The sequence below is a fragment of the Callithrix jacchus genome, chromosome 17, assembly GCF_049354715.1.
Source record: "Callithrix jacchus isolate 240 chromosome 17, calJac240_pri, whole genome shotgun sequence".
NCBI classification, from domain to species: domain Eukaryota; kingdom Metazoa; phylum Chordata; class Mammalia; order Primates; family Cebidae; genus Callithrix; species Callithrix jacchus.
Window position 1 is genome coordinate 33,539,413 of NC_133518.1, and position 19,907 is coordinate 33,559,319.

Here is a 19,907-nt window from a genome sequence, read left to right on the forward strand (position 1 = left end):
CTCGTCTCTTCTATAAGCTCAAAACTTTTTAGCACCTATATATGAGTAAGAACAGGAACGTAATCTTTACCTTTTTGTGCATGATTTATTTCACAGTGGCCTCTAGGATCATTCACATTGCAAGCAAATGGCAGAATTTCATACTTTTAAAATTTTTCATTCTCTTTTATTCTGCTCTGTATATACACCATATTTTCTTTATATAATAAAGTTTATTTGTTACTTTTATTATAATTTAGTATAGAAATTATGCTGAATTAGTGAAATAAGTTGCAGAGCCTTTTAACTTTTTACTGTATGCAAAATATTTTCATGAGTATTTGCATGAATTGATTTGAAATATGAGATAAAATGAGCTACAGACTCATCTGTTTCTGATACCTTTGTAATACACCATCAATCAACTGCCAGTTACTTTAATGCTAAGTACTCTATTCATTTTATTTTTTCAAGTAAGAAGGGTTCTTTGACCCCTTTATATCTCAGGAAGTAATTATTTCCTTTATGTTTTAAATGAACTGGTAATTCTGTACCTACATCCAAAACATATTAGATACAATATTACTCTGTCACTAGAAATTTGCTTAAATATTATACAAGTCTCTAGAGAAACATATTACATATTATCCTAAAATTGCTGTTCAATCATGTATATTAACTGAAAGACTGATAATCTGGATGGTGACTGAATTTATATAATGCATATTTAATTCTTCTTTACTTTTATATGTTCAGTGCTCTATAAGTATGTTTAATGTTTAAATAACTTACTTCAAAATATTTACCTTGTGAACCAAAAAAATGAGTTTTCTAATCTTTATGCTCACGACTTACTTGAAATTTCACTATTATAGAAAATACTCAATGAAGTTTGTGAATGATTCAATGAACAAATACATGCATGAATGCTGCAATTAGTCTACATACTTTTCCGGGTGTACAGTGTTTGCAAAACAAATCTTGAACATATAATACTTACTCACATGACTTAAATCATTAATAGTTAAGTCAGGCAAACAAAATTTTGTCAATTCTGGTTTAAAGTGAGTTTATCAATGTCCCTTGTGATTTATCAGTGGAACAACCAGAAAGTCATTGCACAGGAGGTCATAGCTTTAACTATTACCTCATGGAACAACTAACAGCAAAGAAAACATATGCATCAACACAGTCTCAAACTTGTGAAATACAACTCAGTTATTTCAATTTTAGTGAAGAGATGTATTTGGTAAAATTTGCTAAAAAGTAGTGAAAAGATTATTGTTGAGATGGCCAAACAGCAAATGAATAAGCGGCAGACCAAAAGAAAAAATTTTGGTATTTAGTTATCAATCAAATCCACAGAAACAAGTAAATTTACACATTACCATATTAACCAAGCATTTATAAAAGACTCAGAAGAGAGAAAACAACATCAGGCAATAGCAGCATCACAAGGACCTCAAAAATTAGACATTACTTCTTACGCCTCAAAATGGGAATGCATTTTAGTTATGAGGTTAGAATAGGCTGACATGAGTATTGAACTCATCATCACAAGAAAGAATTCCAGAGGTTATCTTGCTACTTGCATATCCTGCATGAGGATATATGATTCAACTTCGAATTCACAATAATAGAATAAATAATTTTGGCTGATATGTATAGTTCATTAGGAAGCTCCTTGGATTAATAATCAGCACATAGCAATCAATGTAGTAAAATTTGCTAAAAGTTTGTAGTGATTTTGCTAAAAGTCTGAGTAAGGGTGAACATTTCAGGCTATAGAAATAATTTAGAGTCCAGAAGTTAATTTTTTCCTCTTCTATAGGCAAAGAATCCTAGCAATACATTTGAAATCAGAGTTTGTTTTTATTAAGTGAATGGGGAAAAACTAATAGAATTTACATTGGGCAGATGTAAGTAATGTATGGGCCATATCTAATAGAAAAAATGGCTGCAATGTAATGTAGGGATACCCCCATACAAAGTTCATTGCAATTTTCCTTCCTTAAATTTTTTCCTCACTCGCCATTACCATTTCTATCACTGCCCAGAAACTGTTATGCCTACTTTGCCTATAATCATACTCACTTTTATACTTTACTGATATTAGTGGATATTTAGTGTTTAACAAGTAAATTATATAAAATGGGAATAATACAATAATGTCTTAACTTTAGCAAGGTTAAAGAGTAGAAAAACTAAATAATTTGTTCTAAGGTACACAATTTAAACTTAGATTTGAAGTTACTCTGATTTAAACTTCGATTTATCCCAAACTCATGCCATTGTTCTGTCCATGAAACTCACAAGACTTTCAAACATAATCTTTGGATTATAATACTAACTAAATGATTATCTGCTGACATGTATGATTTATGGATTTATAGATTTTCTTCTAGCCAAGTAATATACTTATTTTTTATTCTAATGCCCATGAGTAAATAAAATGGTGATGTTATGAATGATAGAGCTCCATGGAATCCATTCTCTATGTGATCATGAACAACGTTAACTCCAACATTTTGAAGTCGTGTGACATATATAAGTCCATCATCTCTTAGAATATCATGTTGACAGGTGAGAACATAAGTTAAAGGCAACTTTTGTAACTGGGAATCATTGGCTAACAAGGGTGATAACCTACTATCCAAAAGTGCTGGATATGATAAGTTAAATTTTTCAAGAATTGGTTCCCTATAAATATGGTTCTTTTTAAACTTATCAGGAAGAAAGGTACTCCAGTTAACAAACTTGAATAGATGTCTTGATTCTTGAGGAATATGTTTGTTTTTTATTATTGCCTGAGAAAGTGCTTCATCTTTGGTCACATACAAGGCTCCCAATTTAGCTGCAATATCCCTTGTTAGAAGCGGGCCATGTTCATTTTCTCGGTGAGATGGCGTGAAGGAATCAATTATTTGTAAAAAAGGGTAAATTAAAGCTTGTGCCTTAATTTTATTTTTGAATACTGGGTCATTCTTTAGCTGAAAATATATAATAGAATTTGAATTAGTCAAAGGTTTTTAAACCATAGAAGTTCAAGTCTTTACTTCAATAACATGAGTAATTATAAGATAAAGTTATAAACCCAACACCAGGCTCAATGACTATTTTCAAAATATTTATACTTCATCTCAGGAACATTAAACTGTTTTATTCAAGGAGGCCAAGCAAGATGGCCAAACAGAAGCCTCCACCAATCGTCCTCTCCATAGGAACCACCAAATTGAACCACTATCCATGGAAAAAAGCACCTCCCTAAGAATTAAAAATCAGGTGTACAATCGTAGTACCTTGTTTTAACTTCATATCAAATCTTGGATTTCAGCAGTCAGAACCTGAGTGTTTGCACTAAGGGCTACAGTGCTCTATGTGTCCATGTAAATTTGAAAGGCAGTCTAGGCCATAAGGACAGTAACACTTAGGCAAGACCTAGTACTGAACTAGGCCCAGAGGCAATTGACTAGGATTGCACATGACATACTGAGACACAAGATGGGGCAGCCAAGGAAATGTTGGCACCACCCCTCCCCTAACCCCAGCCTGCACAGCTGGGGCTCCAAAAGAGACCCCTTCTTTCTGCTTGAGGAGAGGAGAGGAGAGAGAAGAGTAGGGAGAACTCTGTTTGCATCTTGGATACCAGCTCAGCCACAGCAGGACAGAGCACTGGACAGAGTCATGAGGGCCCTAATCCAGCCCCTAGTTCCCAGATGACATGGCTAATTACACCCTGAGCCAAAAGGTAACATGCTGCCTTGAAGAAAAGGACCCAGTCCTGGTAGTATTCATCACCTGTTAACTGCAGAGCACTGGGGCCCTGAATAACCAGCATGGATACCCAGGTACTGCACCAAGGACCTTGGGTAAGTCTTTGAGACTTACTGGCTTCAGGTGACCCTCAGCACATTTCCAACTGTGGTGGCTATGGGGCAAAAACCCTTCTGCTTGAGAAAAGCAAAGAGAAAAGTAAAGGGGACTTGGTATTGCACTGTAGGTACCAGCATGGCCACAGGGAAGCAAAAGGCCAAGTGGGCTTTTGGGAATCCTGCTGTCCTAGAGGGTGGGTCCCAGGCCAGGCAGCATTCACCACAAGCTGACTTAAGGGCCCTTGCGCCTTAAGAGAACATTGGTTGGTAGTCTGGCATTATTCCTCATGACCTGGAAGCAGTGGCTACAGAGTGAGGCTCCTCTGCCTTTGGAATGGAGAGGGAAGAATGGGAAGAACTGTGTCTTACAGTTTAAGTGCCAGCTCAGCTACAATACAATAGAACATCAGTTAGACTTCTAAGGTTTTTGGTTCTTTTCCCTGATACCCAGATAGCACCTCTGGACCTACTGGGGCTGGAGGCCCTCGCTGCCCTGAAGGTGAGTGAGACCCAGCACTGTTTTAGCTTCAGGTCTAACCAAGAACAGTTCCAGTAGTGGTGGCCACCGGGATGCTTCTGTCACTCCAGCCCCAGCTTTAGGTGATTCAGAACAGACAGGGAGACTCTATTTGTTTGGGAGAAAGTAAGGGAAGGAAAGGAAAGGGAAGAAGAGTCACTGCCTGGGAATCCAGAGAATTTTACCAGATCTTGTCCAAGACCATCAAGGCAGTACCTCTATGAGTCTGCAAGAACAACAGCATTACTGGACTTAGGATGCCCCCTAAAGTAGATACAGCTTAGATCACAACACCCAAGTCCTTTCAAATATCTGGCAAGCCTTCCAAGAAAGATGGCTACAAATAATCCCAGACATTGAAGACTATGATACATACCTAACTCTTCAATGCCTCGATACTGAAGAACATCTAGCACCAACACTATTCAGGAAAACATAACCTCAGTAAATGAACCAATTAAGGCACTACACACCAGTCCTGGAGAAGCAGAGATATGTGGTGACCTTTCAGATAGAGAATTCAAAATACCTGTTTTGAAGAAACTCAAGGAAATTCAACATAACACAGAGAAGGATTTCAGAATTCTATCTGATAAATGTAACAAAGAGATTGAAATGATTTAAAAGAATCAAGCAGAAATTCCGGAGCTGAAAAATGCAACTGGCAAACCAAAGAATGCATCAGAGTCCTTTAATAGCAGAATTAATCAAGGAGGAGAAAGAATTAGTGAGGATGAAAAAGGGCTATTTAAAAATACACAGTCAGAGAAAACAAAAGAAAAAAGAATAAAAAACAATAAAGCATGACTACAGGACCCATAAAATTGTCTCAAAATAACAAATGTAAGAGTTATTGGCCTTAAAGAGAAGGTAGAGAAAAAGATAGAGGTAGAAAATTTGTTAAAAGGGATAACAAAAGAGAACTTACCAAACCAACAAAAAGATATCAATATCCAACTGTAAGAAAGTTATAGAACACCAAGCAGATTTAACCCAAAAACTACCTCAAGGAAATTAATAATCAAAATCCCAAAGGTCAAGGGTAAGCAAGAGTCCTAAAAGCAGCAAGAGGAAAAAAAACAACTAATATACAGTGGAGCTCCAATACATCTGGCAGCAAACTTTTCAGTGGAAATCTTACAGGCTAGGAGAGATGGCATGACATATTTAAAATGTTGAAGGAAAATAACTTCTACCATAGTATAGTATATCCAGTGACAATATCCTCCAAACTTGAAGAAGAAATAAAGACTTTCCCAGAAGAAGCTGAGGGATTTCATCAATACGAGACAGGTGCCACAAGAAATGCTAAAGGGAAAAATTCAATCAAAAATAAAGGATGTTAATGAGCAATAAGTAATCACCTGCAGGTACAAAACTCTCTGGTAATACTAAGTACACAGAAAAACACAGAATGTTATAACACTGTAACTGTAGGGTATAAACTACTCTTATACTAAGCAGAAAGACTAAATGATGAACCAATCAAAAATAATAACTATGACAACTTTTCCAGACATAGTCATTATAATAAGATATAATTAGAATAAACAAAAAGTTAAAATACCAGGGAATGAAGTTAGGGGTAAAGTTTTCTTTTTGCTTGCTTATTTGTTTATACAAATAGTGTTAATTTGTTATCGGATTAAAATAATGTGTTAGAGATAGTATTTGCAAGCCTCATAGTAACTTCAAAGCAGAAAACATACAACAGATATACAAAAAGTAAAAATTAAGATGCTAAATCATATCACCAGAGAAAATCACCTTCACTAGGGGAAGACATGAAGGAAAGAAAGAAGAAAGAGAAGGCCACAAAACATCCAGAAAGACGAATAACAAGATGTAGGAGTAAGTCTTTGTTTGTCAATAATAGTATTGAATGTAAATGGACTAAACTCTCCAATCAAAAGACATAGATTGGCTGAATGGATAAAAAAACAAGACCTATCAATCGTTACTTATAACAAATATGCTTTATAAAGACTCACATACACTGAAAACAAAGGGATGACAAAAGGTATTCAATTCCAATGGAAACAAAAATCAGCAGGATATACTATACTTATACCAGACAAAATAGATTTCAAGACAAAAATTATAGGAAGAGATAAAGTAGGTCACAAAATAATAATAAAAGAGTCAATTCAGCAAGAGGATATAACAATTTTAAATATATATGCACCCAAAACGGGAGCACACAGATATTTAACGAAAATATTATTAGAGATAAAGAGAGAGATAGGCCTTATCACAATAATATCTGGAGAATTCAACACCTCCACTTTCAACACTGGACAGATCTTTCAGACAGAAAATCAACAAAGAAACATCAGACTTAATACGCACTATAGACAAATGGATGTAACAGATATTTACAGAACATGTTATCCAAGAGCTACAGAATACATATTTTTTTCCTCAGCACATGGATCATTCTCAAGGGTAGACTATATGTTAAGTCCCAAAACTAGTCTTAAAACATTCAAATAAATTGAAATAATATCAAGCATCTTCTCTGACCACAATGGAATGAAACTAGAAATTAATGACAAGGAATTTTGAAAACTTATGGATACATGAAAATTAAACAATATGCTCCTGAATTATCAGTGGGTCAATGAAGAAATTAAGAAGAACATAGAAAGTTTTCTTGAAACAAATGACAATGGAAACACAACATAACAACCTATAGGATACAGCAAAAGCAGCACTAAGAGGGAATTTTAGAATTAAAAGTGCCACATCAAAAAAGAGGAAAAATTTTAAATAAACAATTTAATGATGCTTCTTGAAGATGTAAAAATGCAAGAAAAAGTCAAACTCAAAATTAGTAGGAGAAAAATAAGAGCTGGGTGTGATGGTTCATGCGTATAATCTCAGCACTTTGGGAGGCTGAGGCAGGCAGATAACTTGAGGACAGAAATTTGAAATCAGCCTGGCTGATATAATGAAACCCTGTCTCTACTAAAATTCAAAAATCAGATAGGCATGGTGGCACATGCCTGGAGTCCTAGCTATGAGGGAAGCTGAGGCAGGAGGATTGCTTGAACCCAGGAGCCAGAGGTTGCAGTGAGCCAAGATCTCACTATTGGACTCCAGCCTGGGTGACAGAGTGAAAATCTGTTGAAGAAGAAGAGACAGAAGGTGAAGCAGAAGAAGAAGTGGAGGAGGAGGAGGAGGAGGAGGAAGAGAAGGAGGAAGAAGAAGATTAGAGCAGAAATAAATGAAACTGAAATGAAGGACATGATACAAAAAGGTCAATGAAACGAAAAGCTGTTCTTTTTTTAAAAAAAGTTAAACAAAATTGACAAACCTTTAGCCTAACTAAGAAAAAAACAGAGAATACCCAAATAATTTTTTAAAAAATGAAAAGGAGACAATACAACAGATACTGCAGAAACTCAAAGGATCATTTGTGGCTACTATGAGCAATTATATGCCCATAAAATGAAAAATCTAGAAAAAAAAAAGGAAAAATTCCTAGATACATACAACCTACTAAGATTGAACCGAGAAGAAGTCCAAAACTTCAACAGACCAAAAACAAATAATGGGATTGAAGCCATAATAAAAATTCTCCAAGCAAAGAAAAGCCCAGGACCTGATGGCTTCACTGTTGAATTCTACCATACATTCAAAGTTCGACTAACATCAACCACTCAAACTATTCCAAAAATTAAAGAAGTTTATTCCAAACTCATCCTATGAGGTTGGTATTACCCTGATAGCAAAACCAGAGAAAAAAAATTTTTTAACTACAGGGAAATATCTCTGACAAAAGTTGGTGCAAAAACCTCAACAAAGTACGAGCAAACCAAATTCAAGGATTCATTAGAAAGATCCTTCATTATGACCAAGTGGGATTTATTCCAGGAATGTAAGGACAGGTTGACATACATTAATCAGCATGACACATAATAAGAACAGAATGAAGGATGAAGACCATATGATCATTTCAATTGATGCTGAAAAAGCATTTGATAAAATTCAACATCTCTTCATGATAAAAACTCTCCAAAAACTGGGGACAGAAGGAACATACTTCAACAAGATAAAAGCCATATATAACAGACCCACAGGTAGTATCATATTGAATGGGGAAAAACTGAAAGAAAGCTTTTCTGTAAGATCTGGGACATGACAAGAATGCCCACTGATATGGTTTGGTTGTGTCCTTACCCAAATCTCAACTTGAATTGTATCTCCCAGAATTCCCACTGTGTTGTGGGAGGAGCCCAGGAAGAGGTAATTGAAATAATGGGGGCTGATGTTTTCCATTGTATTCTTGTGATAATGAATAAATAGGTCACGTGTTTGTATGCAAAGCTTTGAATGTAATAATTTTTAAGTTTTTAAAAAGGTTTTTCAAGATTATTTCAATAATATCAATAGTGTGTGTTACCTATCTCCAAACTGGTCATTTCACCTTTTAAGGTAACATTCCCTCACTTTATTAAATTCTAAAATTCCGATTAAACTAATACCTTAAATTCAGAATACATTAATTCATACAAAGCTCATAAAGTTCTAAAAAGCTTTTTAGAAATTACTGTCTGAATATTCTTTTTTATGTGGAATGATGATCATCACACAAATAGTGGATATGAGAAGAATAAAATAAAAGGTTTTATTAACAAACCTCCAAAGTAGGAAGTGATTTTTCTAAAACAAAAACAAGAGATATAGACAGCATCTCAAGATATGTACTCTCTGGTTTTAGATAAGCTCAAAACTTCTTACTGTCAATATCTGTTCTGAATTGCAGTGCAGAGAAATTCTTGGGGCACACCACTTCTTCCATAGTGGAAAAAGGTCCATAGTGGACCTCACAAGATCTGATAGGTTTATCAGGGGTTTCCTCTTTTGCTTCTTCCTCATATTCTCTTGCCACTGCCATGTAAGAAGTGCCTTTAACCTCCTGTGATTCTGAGTCCTCCCCAGCCAAGTGGAACTGTAAGCCCACTTAAACCTCTTTTTTTCCCCCAGTTTCAGGTATGTCTTTATCAACAGCAAGGCTTCTGTTTTCTGATCTCAAAATTAATGATTTTATTAGTCAATACTGTATATGGTTTTTATATGGTGAAAATGAGATGAAACTAGTAAGGAAGAGTTCCAGGAATGCAGTAAGTGTTCAATAAACATTAATTATATTTAGTATTATCACTATAGGCAATGGAAAAGAATTATCTTTTCTGAAAATATTCATGTCCTAGCAGGCAAACTATTAGCTTGGCTCCATTTTTGTTTGAAGAGACACAGTAAAGTCTGATGTTGTATGGCAGGTGAAAAGAAATAATAAATGTTAAATTAAAATAGGAGTAAAAATTGAAAACATTAGCTCCACAGGACATGAAAGCCCATCAAAGGCCACAATGTTGGTAACACAGAGGCATTATATATTATTTATTTTAGTATGTTAATTATTTTAGAGATAGAATAGATTATATGTAGATGTAGAGATAATAAATACATACTTTATATGAAACAATTTTATCAACTTTCTAAACCAGAAGGTTTTTCCAAGCTTAAAGGCAATGGGAAAAATAATAAAGAAAAATAATGAGAACCAAGTTTTTCCAATATTATACAAGTTTAAAACTTTTCTAAGTGTAAAAAAAAAGAAAAAATTTTTGAAAAGATGAACAAGCCTATTTTCCATGCAAGGAATGCAAACAGACTCACAAAAATAAATTACAAAGGTCATCTTTAGTTAACAAATAATTCTACTCTTCAAAGAAAAATATCATGAAACAAATTATCAAAGACTATAGAGAGCTTATTGAGGAGGAAATAAAATTATTCACATTTTAAATTTTACCAGTAAAAAGTATTCTATTTTACTGGCCGTGAAAGAAATGTACATCAAAACTATAGTGGAAATAATATCCCTTTACCACTGTAAAATAAAAAGATCATTGTAAATATGATTATGTACTGCATGTGGGAATGGAATGAATACAACATCTATCTACATTTTTCCTGTCTAAGCAAACTGGCAAAACTTATTTAACAAACAATATGTCTCTCAAATCTTAAAGACCAAGTTTTTCTACTTCCAAAAATCTACCTTAGGCAGTAAGACTATGATAGAAATGGTGTGCCCCAAGAATTTCTCTGCACTGCAATTCAGAACAGATATTGACAGTAAGAAGTTTTGAGAGATCCAAGATGGCTGATCACTAACAGCTTGGGATTGTAGCTCTCAGTGAAAGTGCAGAGAACGAGAGGACGCCACACTTTCAGATGAATTTTCGTCGCTCATGGACCAGAAGATTCCCAGTGGAGGAGCCCCACGGGTCACCAGCGTGACTCTTGTGGCCGGTGCAGCAGCTCTTCTCGCAGAGTAAACAGGACTGGTTCCCCTTCTGACCCATGTTTGGAGCTCAGGGAAGGCAGAGCCGCTTATTACGGACTCAAGAAGAAAGCCAGACCAGAGATTCCTGGGCAGAAGGGCACCATCAGTCTTATTGCTGCTGTTTTGGCCTGCGCAGTGGGTTGCTCAGATTCCAGCACTGGGAATCAATGAACTGGACGTCCACTCAGAAACCTAATTAGAAAGGCGGTAATTGTAAAGACGACAGATGGATACATTTATAATGAAGGGAAGAAACCAGTCTAAAAAGGCTGAGAATACCCAACATCAGAACCCCTCTCCCTCTACAGGGGATTACAGTTCCTCATCAGCAACAGAACAAGCCCTGATGGAGAAGGACTGCGTTCCATCATCAGAAGTAGGCTTCAGAAGGTGGATGATAAGAAACTTCTGGGAGTTAAAAGAACTTGTTCTAACCCAATGTAAAGAAACTAAGAACTTTAAAAAAAGATTTGACGAAATGCTAACAAGAATAGACAATATACAGAGGAATATAAATGAACTAACGGAGTTGAAAAACACGAGAACTTAGAGAAATAAGCACAAGATTGAATAGCCGAATTGATCAAGCAGAAGAAAGGATATCAGAGGTCGAAGACCAACTTAATGAAATAAAACGAGAAGACAAGAATAGAGGAAAAAAGGATAAAAAGGAATGTGCAAAGTCTCTAAGAAATGTGGGACTATGTGAAAAGACCTCATTTACATTTGATAGGTGTACCTGAATGTGACAGAGAGAATGAATCCAAGCTGGAAAATACTCTTCAGGATATTATTCAGGAAAACTTTCCCAATCTAGCAAAGCAGGACAATATTCAACCTCTGGTAATACAGAGAACACCACAAAGATATTCCTCAAGAAGAGCAACCCCAAGGCACATAATCGTTAGATTCACCAGGGTTGAAATGAAGGAGAAAATACTAAGGGCAGCCAGAGAGAAAGGTCGGGTTACCCACAAAGGGATGCCTATTAGACTTACAGCAGATCTCTCAGCAGAAACCCTACAAGCCAGAAGAGAGTGGGGGCCAATATTCAACATCCTTAAAGAAAAGAACTTTCAGCCCAGAATTTCATATCCAGTCAAACTAAGCTTCACAACTGAAGGAAAAGTAAAATCTTTTATAAGCGAGTACTCAGAGATTTTATTACCACCAGGCCTGCTTTACAAGAGCTTCTGAAAGAAGCATTATACATAGAAAGGAGCAACCACTATTAGCCTTTCTAAAAATATACCAAAAAGTAAAGAGCATCAACATAAAGAAGAATTTACATCAACGAATGGATAAAATAGCCAGTTAACATCAAATGGCAGTAACCCTAAATTTAAGTTGACTAAATCCCCCAATCAAAAGATACAGCTAAAACCTAACGGTATGCTACATCCAGACCCATTTCACATCCAAAGATACACAAAGACTCAAAACAAAGGGATGGAGAAAGACTTACCAACCAAATGGAGAACAAAAATAAATAAATAAAACAGGAGTTGCAATTCTTGCATCTGATAAAATAGATTTCAAAGCAACAAAGATATAGTGGTAAAAGGATCAATGCAACAATAAAAGCTAACGATCCTAACACCCAGAATCATAAGACCCATAAAGAGATTTAGACTCAATAAGACAGAAAATTAATAAGGACATCTAGGACTTGAACTCAGATCCAGAACAAGTAAACTTAATAAATATTTATAGAGCTCTCCATTTTCAGTACACAAAATATACATTCTCCACTTTAAATACACAAAATATTGATTGGCCATTATTAATACCCATTTTTATTCCCGTTCTCTCTCCCTCTTTTTCTTCCTCTCCTTCACTCCCTTTTTTTTCCTTCTCTCAAAAAAAAAAAGTTTTGAGCTTATCTAAAACCAGAGAGTACATATCTTTTGAGATGCTGTCTATATCTCTTGTTTTTGTTTTAGAAAAATCACTTCCTACTTTGGAGGTTTGTTAATAAAACCTTTTATTTTATTCTTCTCATATCCACTATTTGTGTGATGATTATCATTCCACATAAAAAAAGAATATTCAGACAGTAATTTCTAAAAAGCTTTTTAAAACTTTATGAGCTTTGTATGAATTAACGTATTCAGAATTTATTAGTTTAATCAGAATTTTAGAATTTAGTAAAGTGAGGGAATGTTACCTTAAAAGGTGAAATGACCAGTTTGGAGATAGGTAACACACACTATTGATATTATTGAAATAATCTTCAAAAACCTTTTTAAAAACTTAAAAATTATTACATTCAAAGCTTTGCATACAAACACGTGACCCAGGAGTAACTGCACATAAGAATTTAATCACTTACTCCACCCTCCACACCTCTCTGCTTGTTTCAAAGCACTCCTAGACATCTGCCCTCTCCCCTGTGTTGAGAGCGCTGCCCCAGACTCTCTCTCTCTCTCTGCTTATCAGTTTGCTGCTGCAGACAGGGAAGGTTTTAATCCATAACCACAACTCTACTTCCTTCATCTGCTTGAAGATACGTGGATCCTCAAAGCTAAGGACCCAGAGGGGCTCTGAGATCATGAAGAGAGGAACAGGATTTAAGTTCGTTTCCTCTTTTTCATGCTACATGGAATGTGCCAAGAAATCTCCTTTATTCATGGTGGTTTTATTTTGTTTTATTTTTACTTAAAGGCACAATAAGAACTTACAAACTAACTTTTGAGACTACATATATTTTATAAGCAGAGGCTGTTCTATAATTGAAAAGGATATTCCTCTGCTTAGGTAAATTTTTTTTCATTAAATAAATGTTTTGGCAGTGGAAATTATATATTAGACTGAAATCATTTTTCAATATTTATTTGGCAGTTATTTAGTTGCATATGACAAGGGTTTTAACATAAGGTAAATTTTCTCTGTCACGGTAGTGCTTCTTCTGCGCAAGCATAACACAGGGCTGATATGTTATCTGATGACACTCTACAGAGTTTAAAACATGGATTACAATGACCTCAAATGCTCAGTAGACTTTACAACTTACCTAAGGAGAACGACAACCCTCTGTCATATTAAATGGTAGTTCCTGGACATTGTTGTAGTTTTTTTAAAATTAAGAGCTTATTTAACATTATGTGCAATGTCCCCTCAATGCCTTTAAAGCCATATCTATCTAAGGTATAATTACACCAAAAGGGATGAGAAGGTTGGTTGTATGTTTGTTCATTTTTGCTATTTCAAAGTTGAAAATATAAGACCAATACATTTATTGTAACTGAAATAAGATGATTCTCTTGTATTCAAATTACAGTACGTATGCATGTCATAAACATGCATAATACATGGAACATACCTGTTGAGTCACTGATGCTGCCAATGTACCCCCGGAACTATCACCCGAGATACAGATTCGGGTGGAATCCACCCTATATTGTTCAAGAATTTTGTCCTGTAGAAAGAACTTGACCACAGAAAGAGCATCTTCAAGGGCAATGGGGAATTGATATTGAGGAGATAGTCTATAGCTTCAGAAAAACAGAAAGTAACAAAGCATTTATGATTAAACTTAAGTTATAATTATTCAAATATCTATCAATTGAAGCAACAGATCTGTTTAATATATTGGCCCTACTTTGACTTTAATTTCACCAATTAAACCTGACTTACTACTAACTTTTGTTTTCAAATAAAAAGTAGATGCTGGTATAAGGGTTACAAAATTTTGGCTTTATAGGGAGATGAGAGGGAGAAGGATGTGTCTTCAGTCTCATAAAATTTTCAACAGAAGAGCAATCAGGAGGGAGGTATCCTGTAGTATTTATGAGATTCTCAATGTAGTTGGTGATTCAAGAACAAATTTTTACTTTAAACTGACAACTAGAATTTGTAAAAATTTTTATTTCTAAGGTATTACATAAATTTTAATAAATTATAATTTTATAAATTTATGAGGTACAAAGTGATGTTATGATTTATGAATATAACATAATATGAAATAATTAAATTGATCTAGGTGATATATCCATTACCTCAAATACTTAATATATTTTATGGTAAGAACATTTGATATTTATTCTCTTTGCATTTTTTAATATTATTAAATGTATTCACTGTATTGTACAATAGAACTAAAAAAGAATTCCTCTTTTTTCAAAAACGTATTTTGTACTCTTTTACCATCACCTCCTCATTGGTCCTAACCACTGGCCTCTGTAACGACCATTGTCTTCTCTGCTTCTGTGAATTCAAGGATTTTAGTTTCCACATATCAGTGAGAATCTGTGGTATTTGTATTTCTGTGCCTGGCTTATCTCATTTAGGAAAATGTTCTCCAACTCCATCCGTGTAGTCACAAATGACAGAATTTCCTCTTTATTGAGGCTGCATAGTATTCCATTGGTATATGTACCACATTTTCTTTATCCATTCATCTGTTGATGGACACTTAGGTTGACTTCATATCTTGGCTATTGGGAATAGTGCTGCAATGAACATGGGAGTGAGGACATGTCTTTGACACACTGATTTCAGATTTGTTGGGCAAATACCCAGAAGTAGGATTGCTGGATCATATAGTAATTCTAATTTTAGTTTTTTGAGGAAACTCCATAGACTTTTCCATAAACGCTGTACTAATTCACATTTCCACGAATACTATACAAGGGTTTCCTTTTCTCAATATCAGTGCCAACGCTTGCTACCTTTCATCTTTTTTATAATAGGTGTGAGATGATATCTCACTGTGGTTTTAATTTGCACTTCCCTCATGATTAGCAATGTTGAGTATTTATTCATATATGTTGCCCATTTGTATGTCTTCTTTTGAAAAATGTCTATCAGATTTCTTGCCCATTTTTTAACTGATCTTTTTGTTTTCTTGCTATTAAGTTGTTTGAGCTCAAAATATAAATACTTTTTATGTTAGCCCCTAGTCAGATGTATGGCTTGCAAATGTTTTCTCTCAATCTACAGATTGTCTCTGTGGAGTGTTAACTATTTTTGCTTTCCAGAAGCTTTTAGTTTGGTGTAATCACCATTTGGTTACTTTTGTTTTTGTTGCCTATGCTTTCTGGGTCAACAATTTTCAGAACTATTGTTGGGAAGTCACAAAAAATTTTAACAGGAGAAAATCTGAAAGTCAATTATTTGTAGATATCTTGTATTAGAAATTTATTTAAGTCAAAATTCTACAAGGTAGCATGTCTCATTTCACATCATGAGCACTACCTGAAAACTTGATTAAAAATAAAAGCTTTTAAATGTAAATAATATTAAAGTATAGCAAAGAATCTTCCTTAATCATTGTAATTTATTTGTAAGGCAAATTGTTGCAGCACCTTTTAATAAGCCTATATATTTATATAATATGTAGGCTCAATATTTATATATAGGTTCATTAAATATATATGATATAAAGATATATATAATCATATATATAGGCTTGTTAAAGATGTATAGGCTCATCAAGATATAGATATGTGTGTGTATATATATCTTCACCATATATATATATGTAAAACCAAATACAAATTACATACTTTACCTTTTAATATAGAGCATACCTCGTTCTAATATAGGAGCTATTGAATGGTACAATTTTATTTCTATCTGTAGTAGTAATCTTAATATCCATAATTTATAATTAGTCAATTATGCATATGTCAACACTAAACAATAAATGTTACCAAGATGGTCCTAGCAGTTTTGTCATACTATAATCTGTATCTAAAGTATCTAAAATACAGTATAATCTAAATAAGATAACATATCAAAAATGTGATTGTTATTTTAAACACGCTTCAGAGAAAAGAGCAACAAATATCATAAGTAATTGATAAAGTTATTGAACCAGATACTCTATATATCATCATTTAAAAAGTATACTTAAAATGATTAAGTGACATACTAGGTTAAACCTGTAGAGTAAAGGGGAGAATATCCTAATTAGTATAAGTTAGAAATAGCTCTGAAAGCATAAGGGATTTTTCTGGTTGCTCTAAAGCAGCAGTAATAAACAGGATGGCATTGGTTCAACTTGTTTGTTCTATTTGATCCTATTAATTTCTCACAAGAAATTATACTATGTTCTCTTTTCATAAGAAGGCTAAAAGTCTCTAAGTGTATTTCTGCCCTCTGAAATTGGCAGGAGAGATGGAAAAAGTTCTTCATCCTGAGGATGATGGTTTTAGAAGTATAGAGTACACCTGAATACATCAAAAAGTATTGGACATTTTGGACAATGATTAGTCTTTCTCACATGTTGTTAGAAATTTTGGCAAACAATTGTGAACTACTAAGATCTCTAATTTTGAGAATGACTTGAAATTACCATATGGTCCCAACATTTGTCACCTGATGTTCTTCCAACCCAAAATAATCTCTAAAATTCATCGTTTTATTACCAGCTGAAACAAAACCCAACATCTCAAATGTGTAAGGGGTAACTAGTGCCCTCTTTCTATGTTTATTATATTGGGATTAAGCTAGGTCCTTATAGGACCGTTATGTTCCCAGAGATTCTCACAGCTGTGTTGCCCAGGATGTTCACCCTGCAGTGCCTCTCAGCGTTCTCTACAAAGGAAAAGACTAAAGGAAAATTGGGTCCTTTTTAGTAGGAGTGGATATTTTAATATGAATAAAAGTTATTAATATAAACAAAAACTCCCTATAATTCAAGCCACTTTTGAGGCTTGAGTGACTGGTATTGGAAATCGGTCCTATGTCGTGAGTGCAAGGATCATGGGACTTTTTAAAAAATCTTACTCCACTCCCACAACAACAGCATCAAGTTTGTTTGCCGTCTGTCGGTTCAGCAAATCATAAGGCGAATTCTCTGAAATGAAAGAAATAAACATAAACGTGTACCCTGTAAATAAAAGACAATAAAAAACCACCAATACTCATGAAATATGATAGAAGTATAGATTGTACTTAATTGGTAGAATCCTTATAATCTCCATTTTTGTCACCATTTGGAAGAACCTGTCAGAGTAAGAAAAGCTTCCTAATCCTCCACATATTAAATCATTCCTCACCAAAAATAAAGAGAAGACATATGATTGGTGACAATGGAAGAAGAAACTTGGCATGCTCTGCTGACCCACTAGTTTTCTATGAGACCTCTCCTTCTAGGTCCACTGTGTTGCATGCTTCAAAGGGGGCATCATTCATTTAATAATAAATCTTTAAAGCAAAAATCTCATCAAGTGTTTTTATAATGTTATTTGCCACATGGTGTATGAAGAAATATGTATGAACCATGATTGATACAATCTATTATTTCTTTGCTAAAATACATATACATACTTACAAAAATTAATATATCAGCAAATGTTCTGCCAATTTTACATGTATACATGCCATATATTTTAATATAAACATGTAATTTGCAACATACACACATAAAGTGCACTTACTGCAACTTCCCAAGACAAAGGCACCACCGTGAAGAAAAATTACAGCCGGTCTCTGCCTTTGTGACTTCCTTTTTGGTAAATACAAACGTACTGGAATGTCACTAAAGGTTGTGTCAGTCACTGTAATGTTTTCATCTGAAATTGGTTCTGTCATGTCCAGATTCGTTAAAATGACAAATAATTCTTCATACCTCATAAGACCTATATTTTCAAATAACTTAGCCTGTCAAAACAAAACAAAATGGAAAACATTAAACATTTTACCCAAGGTCAAAATATAACTTAAGGCAGTACCAAAGCAATATCCAGGGATCCTTATAATAGACTTGTACTTTCTCTGAGACCAGACTCTCCTTTACTTATATATCCACAAACCTTCAGAAGCTTCGCTTTGTCAAAGCATTGAATCTAAAATCTTCTCCCCACTTTTCAAGACTCTCTTTAAACTGATATTTTTTTTACTTCCTTGTATTACACACTACTTTCTTTTTAAAAAATATATTTACTGAAGCTGGGTGAGGAGCTCCTGCCTATAATCCCAGCACTTTGGGTGGCCGAGGTGGGCAGATCACTTGAGGTCAGGAATTCAAGACCAGCCTGGCCAACATAGTGAAACCCCGTTCTCTACTGAAAAAAAAAAACAAAAAACAAAATACTAGCCAGGCGTGGTGCTGCACAGCTGTAATCCCAGCTTCTTGGGAGGTTGAGGCAGGAGAATTGCTTGAACCTGGGAGGTAGAGTTTGCAGTGAGCTGAAATTATACCACTGCACTACAGCCTGGGTGACAGAGTGAGATTCAGCCTAAAAAAAATAATAATAAAATAAACGTACTGTGTATAATTGAGGTTTACAACACAATGTTACGGGATACATATAGATAGTAAATTGTTACTAAAATAAATTAACATATGCATTATCTCACATAGTTTTGTGCAAGAACAGCTAAAATCTACTTATTTTTTTAATTCCTAACACAACACAAATTTTTCACTCTATTCCTCATGCTGCACATTAGATTTCTAGACTTACCCTACATACGATTAGTGATGTTGAGCACTTTTTAATGTAACTGTTGACCATTTTTATGTCTTTCTTGTAGAAATGTTTGTTCAGGTCTTTGTCTATTGTCAGGTTGTCTTTCTGCTTTAAGTTGTAAGAGTTCTTTATAAATTTTGGATAGTAACTCTTTGTTAGGTATATGGTTGCAATCATTTTTCTCAATCTACACATTGCCTGTTCATTTTGTTATTTAAAATTATTTTTAATTTTTAATTTTTTTTTCTGTAGAGAAGACTTTTAGTTAGATATAGTCCCATTTATTTATTTTTGCTTTTGTAGTCAGAGCTACAAAAACTGGGTGTAATGCCCAAAAAGTCATTGCCAGAGCCATTGGCTAGTGTCAAGGATCCTTTCCCCTATATTCTCCTCTAGAAGTTTCATGGTTTCAGTCTTCCATTTAGGTCTTTTATCTATTGTGAGTTTATTTTTGTATATGGTGTAAGATTAGGGCCCACTTTCAGTCTTTTGCACATGGAAATCCAGTTTTCCACACAGCCATTGCATTCTAACAAATATGTTTTGTTTTTCTAAAGACATTTACTTTTCTATTATGAGATTCTCATTTTAACCTGTTTTTCTTTTTTTTCATTTTTTTTATTGTACTTTAAGTTCTGGGATACATGTGCAGAACATGTGGGTTTGTTACACAGGGATACATGTGCCATGGTGGTTTGCTGCATCCATCACCCCATCATCTACATTAGGTATTTTTCCTAATGCTATCCCTCCCCTAGCCC

At 34.5% G+C, this 19,907-nt stretch overlaps 1 protein-coding gene across 1 annotated transcript in view; it reads right to left on the reverse strand.

Moving 5' to 3' along the window:
• Nucleotides 1-1,253: 1,253 nt before the first annotated feature.
• Nucleotides 1,254-19,907, reverse strand: part of LOC118148905 (arylacetamide deacetylase-like 2) — a 28,434-nt gene continuing 9,780 nt past the window's right edge. Inside the window, exons 2-5 of the mRNA XM_035278323.3 lie at nucleotides 18,112-18,334; nucleotides 17,459-17,528; nucleotides 14,049-14,220; nucleotides 1,254-2,969 (exon numbers count right to left, since the gene is read on the reverse strand). Of these exons, the coding sequence (XP_035134214.3) occupies nucleotides 2,367-2,969; nucleotides 14,049-14,220; nucleotides 17,459-17,528; nucleotides 18,112-18,334 (1,068 nt within the window). The 3' untranslated portion in view covers nucleotides 1,254-2,366. The remainder of the gene's footprint in view (nucleotides 2,970-14,048; nucleotides 14,221-17,458; nucleotides 17,529-18,111; nucleotides 18,335-19,907) is intronic.